General features: G+C 37.0%; 1 protein-coding gene across 1 annotated transcript in view; it reads right to left on the reverse strand.

Annotated features, from left to right (window-relative positions):
* Nucleotides 1–1,285: 1,285 nt before the first annotated feature.
* LOC128855393 (probable sodium/potassium/calcium exchanger CG1090) overlaps nucleotides 1,286–13,901 on the reverse strand; it is a 36,530-nt gene continuing 23,914 nt past the window's right edge. The window contains exons 2-7 of the mRNA XM_054090254.1: nucleotides 12,759–13,004; nucleotides 12,442–12,682; nucleotides 12,086–12,375; nucleotides 8,501–9,509; nucleotides 2,873–3,061; nucleotides 1,286–2,783 (exon numbers count right to left, since the gene is read on the reverse strand). Coding sequence (XP_053946229.1) covers nucleotides 2,773–2,783; nucleotides 2,873–3,061; nucleotides 8,501–9,509; nucleotides 12,086–12,375; nucleotides 12,442–12,682; nucleotides 12,759–13,004 — 1,986 coding nt within the window. The 3' untranslated portion in view covers nucleotides 1,286–2,772. The remainder of the gene's footprint in view (nucleotides 2,784–2,872; nucleotides 3,062–8,500; nucleotides 9,510–12,085; nucleotides 12,376–12,441; nucleotides 12,683–12,758; nucleotides 13,005–13,901) is intronic.

A 13,901-nucleotide genomic window follows, 5' to 3' on the forward strand; every position in this document is an offset into this window, starting at 1 on the left:
TGAGTTACATCGTTGACATGACATCGTTCATACATCAAAAGAACGCTTTGGCTTTATATTGCATGAGCACTTGACTATGAGAAAGCTCTGTTCATTGTGGGTGCTGCGTTTGCTCACTTTCAAGACAACGCACCTTGTCACAAGTCAGTCAAAACTACCGTATTCGCCAGATTTTGCTCCCAGCAACTACTGGCTGTTCGCAGACCTAAAAAAATGCTCGCCGGTAAGTAATTTCGCTGAGGCCTATTTTGAGGCATAAGACAAATCGTTCTACAAAAGTGGTATTGAAATGTTAGAACGGCGCTGAAAAGATTGCGTTGCCATTCGTGGAAATTACATTGATGAATAAAGCTAATTTTGACAAAAAAAAACAAGGTGTTTTCTTTGTTAGGTCCGGAACTTTTCAGCTCATGTGTTATATTAGCGCTGCTCAATTTAAAATCGCTCTACAAAAGAGGGTAAATATTATATTTTATTTGTTTGCAATTACACAAGGAATTTATGACTGTCAGTCACTTCTAGAAGAAATAAATTTTAATGTTGCGCGGAGGTATCTTCGTGCTTCGTTGCCTATCTATGCAGATAATGCCAGAACGACTTATGCACGTAATGCACCTATTGGAAGGGCCACTTGCGAATTTAACCAAATCTCAACATCTATCGATCTTGATTTTTCTTTGCCTAAAACAATTTTAACTGATATTCTGATGATGACGATGCCCTAATTTAAGTCTGATTTTTAATTAAACGTTAAGAAATTATTGTTTCATAGACTAAATATGCAAATAGTAAATAAATGAATAAAGTGTGCTCTAGCACGGATTTGTTCTTCAAAATTACGCAAAGAACAATTATTGCATTTGTTTTAGCAAAGAAACTTCTTGGAGTTCTAACTAAATACGTAAAACAATCATTCTTTTGAACAAAATTCATTTTGGATTTGATATCTTCAAAACTATGCGACTTCGAGCTTTTATTTTATTTTTATTTTATTTTATGGATTATTTTATTTTATTTTAATTTATCTAATTTTATTTTATTTAATTTTATTGTATTGTATTGTATTGTATTTTATTTTATTGTATTTTACTTTATTTTATTTTTTTAATTTAATTTAATTTAATTTTATTGTATTTTATTTTATTTTATTTTATTTTATTTTATTTTATTTTATTTTATTTTATTTTATTTTATTTTATTTTATTTTATTTTATTTTATTTTATTTTATTTTATTTTATTTTATTTTATTTTATTTTATTTTATTTTATTTTATTTTATGTTATGCTATGTTATTTCATTTTATTTTGTTTTATTTTATTTTATCTACTTTTATTGTATATTTTTTTTTTAATTATATAATTTTTATTTATTATATTTTATTTTATTTTATTTTATTTAATTTTTATTTTATTTGGTTTTATTTTTTTAATTGTGTATCTCAAAAAACAAGTGAGTTAAGTGTATTTCACTTTTCAGTTCATCTCGTCGAGTTCTGCAGGAATTCATCATCGTCTCGGGTGGCCTCGGTAGCATTAATATTTTCCGATTTACGTATCATGTTTTAAGCCTTGAAGTTAGCCATTTTCTTTAGGAGTATTATATTTTGTATATATGTATGTATATACATATACATATGCATATATATATGTATATATTATATATATTTTATAACTTGTTGCTTCGTGCGATGTAAAAACGTATGTACTAACACTTTACTTTTTCGAATTGAGTTGTATATTAAAATTTTGTTGTTGTAAATATGGTGCCGTGCTAATGGTATATGCTATTTTAATACATTTTTGTTTCTTGCTTTTCATATTTGCAACACCTGGAAGTTTTAATTGTGTAACACACTCACACATGTATACTGAGAGGCGCAATAAGATGACGGGTGGGTGGGGGAGTGGGGAGGTTCATCGGAGAATGCGTAGTGGTGTAAAACAAGTGAATAACAAAAACCACACAACTAGTTTTCAAATCATGAAATTGACTTGGATGCCTATTTTTGATTTGATTTCTTTACTCGATTCACAAACAATCGCTCGCTACCCAACCCAAACCTCCCCTCGCTATTTGGTTTCTATCCGCTGCTGATTAATGCAGTATGTCTTGCAGCCGTCTATGTATGTACGTATATACATACGATTGTATGTCACTTGTATATTGTATGTATGTATGTATCTATGTAAGTCCAGTGAACACTGGTATGTAATGAGACACTATGAATCTTGGTGCTGACTCTGACGCACTCGGATGTACAGCTCTATTCTGTTGCTCTACGCCATTGCGGATGAGAATGTTGCTGGTGATTGAAGAAGACGAGATATCAAAGCGTGGAATAAACTTAACAAATGCATTTGTCCAGCTTCGCTGCACAGCCAACCGCTTGGCAACATAATAAAATCCAATTCAAGCTTACCCGCCGACACATGCGGCTTGCTGAGTCAAAGTGTTGTTGATCTGAGTAAAACCTTTACATATCAATCATATACAGGAAGGTTTGTATGTGCACATATGTATGTATGTATCTGTAGCGGGAACATGCTCGTTGCACTTTGTTTTCATGCCTCATACATAATCTGCGAAACCGTCTTGACGTCGACCCATTTATTTTCAACTTATTGAAAGAGACACACATACTTGCATATATGTATGTGTGTATGCATGCACAGTAGTCCTGTGTATTTTTGATTTGGAATTATAATAGCTTGTTGTGTGCTTAGCTTCATCTGAGTTATTATTATATTTTTATTACAGCCACATTTATTTATTTAGTAATCACCTGCAAAGGAAGAAAAATATGTTTAAAAGGTAGTTTGTGGATATGTACATAAATGAAATATATGTATGTATGTATGCATGTATATTTACTGGCGCATTCCGGTGGGTTCATGTATCCAAATACATTCAGTTCGTACAACGAAGCCAGTGTTATGAAGCACAAATACCAAATCATCAGTATAATGCCAAGTCGTTTGTCCAATTTCCAGCCATTCAAATGTGTGGATAAGATAAGGAAGATGACCGTCGAGAAAAGCGACAAAGTGGAATATGCCAAACCTGGTAAAGAGCAAATTGAAACTGCTTATTTCTAAATGCTTAAAAAAAATATACGTTTACAACAGAGGTATATACAACAAAATTTACATAAAACTACGGTTATGTGAATATATAAACTTGACAAAAAAAAAAATAATAATATAAAGTTGAAACTCTATAGCGAAAACAACTACTGTGAAACGGAACAATCGGTGTCGAGTAAAATCTATAGCAGCATATCTTCTTTACTCCGCAGCGAATATTAATTAAATAATTACATGGATTGGTTGTAACGAATTCTTTGATTTTTCCCAATGCACCAAAAATAAGACTTTACGATCTTAACAGTTTTATGTCGAGCTTCTCCTCTCTAAAGTTCTATGTCACTTCTGAAGAGTTGATACTAGCCTAGACAGACGGCGCTGTTAATTCCGATAAAAATTGTAGTGTGACAGACGGATTTGCTTATTGCATAGCTTTGCCAGTAAAATATGGACCACAGGCAACAAATATGGGCATTAACTGCCCTGATACCAATAAATAATTATTTATTTTAAAAATATCTTAAATTGCGATCCGAAAAGAAGTAAGAAAAGTAACAACTTTGCTGTTGCCTCTCTGATAAGTTGGGGTAAGGCATATTAGGTGACTATGTACAGCATGCAGAGATGGGGGCAATATTAGATCGTTAACCGGCTCTCAGCGATTTTGAAGGAATCAGCTGATTGGCTGATGTAACTGGGGGTCGTAACAGCGGTCTTTTTCACATGTTACTTCGTTGCCATCTGAACAACGACCAACTGGGCAAGTGTCTGAATGCGTGTGAAATGAGCGATCAGAATTCGGCTGCAGAGTACCAGGTGACGTGGCAGCCGAAGTTACTCTCACATTTTCGCTTCGAATGACTAAATCGGATCACCTATCATCCTTGATTATTAAGAGCTACAAATACTTGTAGACAAAGCAACAGTTAAACCAATGGAAACAAGTTTTTATTCTCAGTGACTTTGCTTGGAAAAACCAATTGGAAAATTATAATGTAAAATAATGTTTTTTTAAAAACCTGGTCGTATTTAGCGAGAAGTTTAGTTAGACAAGTTTGGTCATATGTTACAAAGAAGAGAGGGTTACAATCGATAAAAAAAGAGCTGTGTAGGTATTTTGGTTTTAAATTGTAAGTCAAATCATTGACGTGCTAAGAGAAAACCAAGTGAATACAATTTCTGCATCGCAGCGTCACTGACGATGACAAATTGATCTATTATGATAACCCTAAGCGTCGCAAAAGTTGGAGCCTGCCAGGTGAACCAGGTCCATCGACAGCGAAAAAAAAAATTCTAGCTTCAAAGGTTATGTTGCTCATCTGGTGGGATTAGAAGTGTGCCATCTATTATGAACTCTTTGAACCATCTGAAACCATCACTGGCGATCGTTACCGACTACAGCTAATGCGTTTGAATCGAGCTCTCAACGAAAAGCGGCGGGATTGGGGCGAGCGCGTCGCAAACTTGCTCAATGAATGGATCAAGTCAACTCGAATTTTTCGTTAGAGGAGTCCGTATCCTGTCTGAAAGATGGAGTAAAGTTGTAGCTTCCAATGCAGATACTTCACATAATATAATGTATTAGTTAATTGTTTAAATAATTCGTAACTTTGGCTAAGAAAGGACGGAAACTTATTCCCATACCCAATACCTAGTTTTTTATGTAGAGAACATTTTTTTTATTTGCATGGAATTGATCTTGAATGTACTCTTCTATGCCGTGAAAACGATCAACGTAAATTTGAAACGCACATCTTGGTTTCTTCTAACTAATGCAAGATATCGTCACTATCGATGGTTTTTAACTATCGTAAAGCGATCGATCTTTGTTTGAATACAATCGAGAACAATCGATAGTGCCTTTAATATTTATAAGCTTCTCGCATCGTACCTCGCATTATTTACTCTTATGGTGGTTTAAGTCTCCCTCTCTACCAACAATCACCGAAAGCAACTTTTGTAAATGTCAGATTTTGATATTTTAGTTGAACTTATCACTTAAGCAGGATTTTATGTAAGAATATTTTTTCTATGTTGGGCGGGCAATCTGGGATGGCTTTGCACCCCATCATGTATGTATGTGGAATAAGATAGGATGTTCACAAGACTTTTTTTTTCATATGGAACTACATGTATTTGGCGGCTTGCGTAAAATTGAACAATTCCGTAAATAGTTTCTCTTATTTTCAATTTATCTTCAAAAGGTAAACTATTTAGATATACAGAAACTATCGGCCAACTTCGATGCTTCCCCGTACACGCGACAGTCGGTTCTACATTACCGAAACGACTCGGATTTATATTCGACCAAGGACTCCAATCCAGCAGCATTCCTCGTATGGGGAATGATTATGCAGGTACAACCGCAACAACGTCGCTGCTTCCCATTATCGATAGTCCCAGACTTTCAATTAAAGCTCCACTACTTGGATTAGAATTTATAATTTTTGTGTTCTTGTGGAATCGGTTCGGAGTAAAGAGATTAAACGGCAGTGTGTACTACTTATATGAATGTATTAAAATGGAAGAAAATTTTTTTTGATTACAATATTTAATTACTTCATTTATTTTTAAATACTCAACGTTTAAAGTAAAATACTGTGCATAGTTTAAGTGCAAGAGTGGAAGATGTAAAAATATTTAAAGAAATTTAACTTCTCGAGAAAAAAGTCTCCAATACTTATAGTATTTCAATATATGCTTAAATATATTAACTGTTAATTAAAAAAGGAATTTTTAAAAGTTGGTAAGTATTCTTTGATACTATATTTTTACACACTTAACATCCTGTAGGAAGAGACCTTCTACATTTAAACCTGCTACTGGGTATTGATTTTGTGACAAAAAATCCCTTACTAAACCTAGTGGACGCCTTCCGTCAGAATTGGGAAGTTATAAGTATATATATATACATACAAATAAGTTGCTTCTTGAGCAGATATTAAGAGGATTTTATTACTTAATTATTTATCTAAGACAAATTTATTTAAAAAACAAAAATTGGTTTGTGTAAAAAAATCAGTCAAGTCTCATTAAAATTAAGGTTTTCATATGAGGTTGTTATGAAATTGAAGGGCGAAATACGTAGGTTGGTAAGTGAAATGGTTGAAGTGGCAGTCTGGCACTCCTCAAGTAGCACTGAAGTGCCGTTTTGATACCATTATGAGACCTACAACAGGCAGATATCTACAGCCAGCCAGAGCTGTTGATATAATGGAGAACATTGATGGGATTTTGGTTGCCGCACTGCCACAGGGTGTCGAAGAAAGGATCACCCAGTGACCTTAATCGTCTAGCTGCCAAACCCGGACATTTACCGAGGAAGTGCTCAACAGTCTCCTTTTCTGAAGGGTCCCCACAGATTCTGCAATGTGGTTAAATGGTAACCCTAGTGGTTGTTATGCAATTGAAGGGCGAAATAGGTATTAGATTCGGTATTATATCAGAATTTGAGCATTTTGAGTTCGAACAGGGTTGTTAAAAGAAGTATCATGAAAGCTCACTTAATGGACAGTTAGCAGGTTAAAATTGTATGCAGAAATTTTAAACATTTACATAGGCAGTTCAATTTTAAAGCGAAGCTGAAAAACTCTAAAAATTGCAAAAAGAAGCCTACGGTTTTATGCCGCCTCCGAACAGCAGAAGGTTTGTTGTGAGAAGCTTTTCATGGCAGAAATGCATTCGGAGGTTTGCCATTGCCTGCTGAGGGGCGATCGCTATTAGAAGATAAAACTTTTTTATCATTTGATATTTCATGCCCTTGGGGCAGTTTGGACGGGGGCCCTACTAAATGGTTATTATACATGAGTTAAAAATGCCCATTCATGTAAAAATGGAGCGTTAAAATGTTTTACAAAAGTATTTCGCGGTAAATTCTACATAAAATTTTAAGTTAATTAATTGGGTTTTAACTTTCTGCAACAATTGAAGTGGAGCAAGGTTGTTTCGATGTAAAAAAGATTTGATTGTGGACCTGAAATGGCTATGCCACTGCTCACTAATATTTATCAAAATCATTTAACATAAATTGGGCTTAAGTGATGACAAACTGTGCAGGGAGTGAAATTACTAGACGGAGCTGCGGAACACATCATTTGGGTATATCCAACGCTTGGCAAGTTATCGCCTAAGAAGATATTTTAACTACTCCTCGAGGTAAAACATCGCAAATATTTGGTCTATATAAGCGGCCCCGGTAGTCTAGCGTAAATGCACTAGCCTGCCATCCCAGAGGTTGTGGGTTCGAATTCGACGGAAAGCACAGTCCTCGAATTTCTCCAAATTTATTTACTTTCCCTGTTTCTAGAAAAAACAAAAAACAAAAAAACTTATTCCTAAAGTCCAAAATCCTTATCCATCCAATCCTTACTCCCGCATAAAAGTCAGCGCATTAGTTGCATTGTGGCTGCTAAAACAAGCAAAGGAAAAGTCGCAGTTACACATTTCATTAGTGGCGCCAGCAAGAGGAAGCGGGCACCGCGGTAATAGCACAGACTCACCAAATCTAGCGAGTCCTCAACCATCTGTGCGATCCTTCTGGCAGACAAATGTGAAGCACAGATGGCGCTCCAAACAATAAGAAGGCGTTGTTCCTAAGCCTAAGGTGGGCATTCGCACTATTTAGAAATCAAAATAGATGAACGAAACCAACGCAAGATGAGTCTCGACGAGGCCCTTTGCTTCCGAGAGGAGTGAACAAGGAAAAAACAAATGAAAACAAAAAAAAAACCATAAAGGCCTGTTAGCTAATTTTTACTATCTTAATCCTATAGGACATTAAGTGATAATATAAAATTTCCTTACAGTCAACCAATTCGTATATTTGAATCTATTATTTTTATAAATTGCAATTGAAAAAAGTACAATAAAACAACTAATATACATAGTTATATTGAGTAAAAGTGTATACGTTCGTATGTATGCATGTATGTATGTATGTGTGAAATAAGGTTTATTCGCAACTTTTGAAATATAACGAGCTGTGCACCAACCAATATGGCAATAAAATTACAATATTAACGATTTGTAGTTTGAATCAATTTTAAATTAGTTTAACAAGAGAAAACAGCAATCAACTTTAAATTGAAAATATCAGAAATACTAATTTAATAGGATGAAAACAATTGCAAAATACGTACGTAAGTGTAATTTCTTTTTATGAAAAAATCTACTTTTGTGCACATAAAGTCATTTGTAATTGCTTCTTACTCATACATAAATAGTCATTCAATCAATTATTACATACATACGTATGCACACAGTCCTGACCTTAATCATTCTCCAGTGTCGAGTTGTATTGACTTAATTGGTAGGTCACTTATGTATATGTGTACATACTTACACCAACATGTATGTACATATATGCATAGATGTAATTCGCACTCATAGGTACATGGAAATAATTACGTATACATACCTTTCGAGATGACATTGACGTGCGAGCCTGGCTTTATTATGGCCGTTTGTATAAACCACGGAAGACCTAAGCACACTAGGATATCAAAGACATTCGAGCCAATCGCATTCGATACGGCCATGTCGCCGAAACCTTCTTTGATTACCGCTATTGAGCTTAGGGCATCGGGCACAGATACACCAGCAGCAACAAATGTCAATCCCATAACCGTGTCCGGTATGGCTAAAGTTGAACCGATCACCGTTATCATCCAAACCATAAAATATGAATAGAACGAGATCCAAATCATCGATACGAAAAATGTGAATGGATACCAATTGCGGTATTGCTCGGTTCGGCAATCGGGCATTGTTTTCTTGCACAAATAATGTATGGGATAGACGACATACCAGGCGATCAGTGTTGGAAGTCCGCCTTCCGTGGGACGTTCCAATGGATTGGGGCGTGCCTCTTTCGATCTATCAGCCGATTTGTAATATTCTACGCCAGCTGTTTGAGGTTTGCCGACAACAGGCTTGCTGCCGTCACCGTTTGTAGTGGATTGTGTGACGACTGCATCCGGTTGATCGGGATTGTAAGCCATATTTTCTTGACCAAGCCCCGGACCTGAGGTATGGAATGTATTCGTGCCCCAGTCGTCTTCCCCTGGCGGTTGGCCGTATCTAACACTGACTCCCACTGGATTTGTCGACGGTTCCTCGGCCCATGCGGCGTTTGGGTCCCAACTGGAATTTGGATCTCCATAGCTTTGATAATCACTCGTTGTCTGTTGTTGTTGTTGAGATCCAGATGCCCCATCCTGTGTTAAACTCGTTTGCTGTTGTTGTTGTGTGCCTTGAGTATACGAACTATCAGGCATATTTTTATATGTCACCAGCGATGATTGTTCCTCCTTCGTGGGCAACTTGAATGGCAAATTTAGCGACAAAGCCCACCGCTCCAGTTCCGTGTTAAAATGTAGAGCAACGCAATATCCCACATAGCACAGCAACATGAACACCGATTCGTACTGTGGATGAGAGTGAGAAATGAAGATTAACTACAATATTCTGAAGAAGCAGATGAAAGTGGACTTTGCGGCTTAAATCGAAATTATTTTAACCCGATTTTTATTTTTTTTATTTTATAAGGTGTCCCAAGGAGACTTACTGAAATAAATACGAACACAATGCAATGATGGTAGATAAAACTATTCCTATTCAGCGGAAAAATAAACTATGAAATATCAACTTTCCTCGAATATAAATTCGCTTCAATTCGGTGGTGATAGTCAAGATTATCGTGAAACGGTCTAGGTGAAATGGTTGAAGTACCACTCAGGCACTCCCCAAAAAGCACTAAAATGCCGGTTTGATACCATTAGGAGAGCTCCAGCAGGCAGATATGTACAGCCAGCCGAAGCTGTTGATGTAATGGAGAAGATTGATGGGATTTAGGTTGCCGCACTGCCCCATTCTATTAAAGAAAGGAGCACTCGTCTAGCAGCCAAACCCGGACATTTACAGAGGAAGTGTTCAACAGTCTCCTTCTCTGAAAGGTTCCCACACCTTCTGCAATGGGGGCTAAATGGTAACCTAAGTTTTCCGCGTGTGAACCGATTATCCAATTACTGATTAGCACAGTTACGAGATTGGAAATTGGACGACGTGGTGTCCCCAGGACTTTCTGAGCCCCCCGTATATTCACTGGAGTCATAGGGTTTCTGCGCTTACCTGAAAAATAAGGTGTGCAATTCCTCTTTAACAACAATCAAGAGGATGCCGATGACCGAGTAGGAGGTCTTAATCGACCACTTCCTGGCAAGCTCATCAGAAATTTCATTTCAATCAATGTTTCCTATGTCCTGGAACCCAGCTCAAAGAAATTTTACCTGCGCATCCAAGAAATTGGGATTTTGATCTCCTCCTTACAGGAGTTGACTAGTTTAGATCTGTACCATGGCGTAAGAGCCTTGATCGCTGCTTGGCTGTAGGAACAAATGTTAATATCTGCCTAGCTCTCACGATCCCTAATCATTTTGCATGCCTGTAGGATCACAAAGTCTTCTGCCTGAAAAACACTAGCAGTATTCGGCAATTTTAAGGAAATAGGTAAATGGACTAATTTGGAGAAAACTTCTGCTCCGACTCCCGATTCCATCTTGGAACCGTCAGTCAAGACGGACATTCCAAACCTGCCTACTTTTAAAGTTTGTCCTGGCATGACCAGGATAGAGAGTTCTGTCCGAAGTTCAGATAAATACGGTGTTAACTGCCCTCCTTTAACCAGATTGCGCTTTGAGCAGTGATGAAAGCGATGAAGTAGATAGGAACTAAGTGCAAAATGACATTCAGGGCAGCCCTGACACATGAGATAAGTGGGATGAAATAATTTGTAAGTAATCATAATTGGAAATAAATTGATGGACATAGACGCAGAAATATGTGTACTTACAGGAAGAAAAAGCGTTTAGGCTTCCTGAATATTGAGGTGAATATTTAAGCAAGATTTTCGCTCTTTGCTCAGCTTTATCTATAACCAATCATGAACGCACCGCGAGGAAATTCAAATCTTCCCACTAGCCCGACAGATTCTATAGCGCCGAGGTCCCTTATGATTAAATCAAAGTTGGTTTAAAACTCTAAGCAGCAATGAGCAGTGCTATGCCACCAAAATATCGCCTCAATACCAGTGTTGAATGTAAACGTCGCGAGGGCCAAGTAGTGGAGTCATATAAAATTTCTTATAAATTAGCCGCCTACTTATAATACTCGTAGATCTTCTCTTCTGCCTTATCATGAATTTCCATGTGAGCCAATATTTCTATAAATTACAATACATTAAAGAAAAATTGCTTTTCGTTTCTGCAGTCACTAGCATGTTTGAATAAAATCTTTTTCCCCGCCAGCCAATTGGAACCCTATTTCCATTAATTTTGATATCAAAACTGCTAAGGCGTGAGATGGTGCGTTGTCGTGATAGAAAAGGGAAATCACTCGACTTCCTCGATTCAAACGAATGCCAAACACAAAGAAATATACCGATCTGGCTGAAACCTTATGCGTGTTTTTCCAAGAGATGCTACTAAATAAACATAACCCCGATACGGGAAAGTAGTGCCATCTCTTTCCCTTTGCACGGACTTTTCGAAGGACCTAGAATTGGTGCTTCCACCGTTTTTAGCTCCTTGGCCGAACTTCTACTCCAATTTGTGGTGTACGTCTTGATGTTGTTCCGCAAATGAAGAGACATACAGTTTCACGCCGCCTGCGAAAGCCAGATGGGTTCTTATGAGGAGCTTTTTCATTGCAGAAATGCACTCGGAGGTTTGCCTTCGCTTACCGAGAGACGACCGCTATTTGAAAAAACTTTTTCTATTCTTTGGTGTTTCTTGCCGGGAGGCTCGACCCGGGGCATTACCGAATGATAGTAGAAGCCAACTCATTTGGTTACAACGGTTTTACAATATTGGGAAATTTGGAATATTTGCTCATGTGGAAATTCACGATAAGGCCAATTTTCTTTAAAATATTAATTTAAAAAATGTCAAACCAAAAGAATTTCACTTGAAAAGAAAAAGAAAAAAACATTTGTCATTAAACTCACGCAAGATATAACGTCATTGAAAATTATGATCAGCATCACTAGTATAGAAAGGCTGTAGAAGAAGCAGTCACGCACTAAGGGCCACCAATTCAATTGGCACACAGTACCGGAACAGAGTGCACAAACCGATATCACAAACATGATATTGAATACCGCCGAACCAATAACGCCACTAATGCCGATATCATCCTGGGCGAAGAACACACCAATCACCACAGTGGCCAGCTCGGGTGCTGAACTGCCTGCCGCCATGAAAGTGGCGCCCGCCACATCGGGTGCCAGTTTCAATTCTATAAGAAAGAAAATACGATTATAAGTTAAGAGCTTTGAATAGAGATCGCAAACATTGCACATACCTTCACACAAACGATCTAAGCTGGCGACAAAGTATTCATCACAAACGATAGCCAGGCCGAAGAACGTATAAATGGCAACGATGACATGAATAACGAGTCCACCATGTTGACGTCCCCATTTGCCCATCAATGGCTGAGGAAATTGTTCAATAGCTGGTGGAGTGCAATTTCGTTTTGGTCGCCAAGTGGGAACGGCGTGTTTGGCAGCAGTGTGTGTAGGTGTTGTAGACATAACGTTGGCCTAGAGAGTGATTTTATTTTTATTTTTGTTGTTTCAAATAAATTTCATCCAATTGAATTTGAAAATGGTTATTTACTTCGGTTGTGATACTTGGTGCCAGAGTAGTATCCATTACATCTGCGTCCGGGACATCGACATCCGAAAGCCCCTTTTCAGCGGCTTCATCTACTGCGCTATCTCCATCCCCTTGCAAATTCTCGGGATTAAACATATTATCTGGCTTTTCGTCATTCTTGGCCGAATACACAGTAACGCAGTAGTAGATAAGGAACAACAATCCCATATTCCACATGCGTGCACGTCGGCTCCTTCTTCGCACAATCTGAAAATATTACATCGTAGTTTGGAGTGAGCACAGGTATTTCAATACAATACGTAAAATTAACATTTTTTAATGAAAAATTATGTGCAATGACATTAAATATTAACCATCAGTTAAGATGCTTTCATATAAGTACCTTTGCCCTGTTACCTCATATCGTTAAAATATTTTTAAAATTTTAAAATATTTCATAATCCCATTCCCAAAAATGGCTAAAAATATTTATACAGGTATTCAGACAACAGTCAATAGTTGCGGTGATGTTTGTTACACCTAGCCACTAATGGTGACTATCCACTTGCCTCTCAATTTCACCAGACGCGAGCCCGATGCATTATTCTCTTTGGGCCATTTTGGAGAGCAAAGTCCGAACTAAAAGATTTACTAGTCTTGAAGCGCTGAAAAAAGCCATTGTCCGCGAGTGGGCCAAAATACCTGCAAGTCACATTCGCGTAGCTTGCGATTCTTTTCTGGATCGCGTCAAGGTCATAATCAAAGCAAAAGGTGGTACTATCGAGAAAAAGCAAATTGATTCTTATTTTTTTTATTATTTTCACACATTTTTTGCTTTGAATTGAATAAAAGTAAAAAACTAAATTTATAGCCTTTTTAATTGGTTACACTTCGAGTGCCGGACCCTGTATTAACATTCTGGTTTCCTTCACGTTTGTGGGGAGTAACGTTGAATATTATTCATTCTTTTTATCTATATACTACTAAATCTTAGTCTGAAAGTCTCGTTTCAGATTTATAATTAAGTGCGAAAAAAATTAATTTTTATTCTGATACGAATTTTTCACTCGCTTAAACAATGGAATAATATTGTGAAACTGTCAAATGTTTCATTAATAAAAGCTGATCAGGACACAGTGCCATCTATGGACAACATGTCACACT

This window comes from Anastrepha ludens, chromosome 2, assembly GCF_028408465.1.
Source record: "Anastrepha ludens isolate Willacy chromosome 2, idAnaLude1.1, whole genome shotgun sequence".
Taxonomy (NCBI): Eukaryota; Metazoa; Arthropoda; class Insecta; order Diptera; family Tephritidae; genus Anastrepha; species Anastrepha ludens.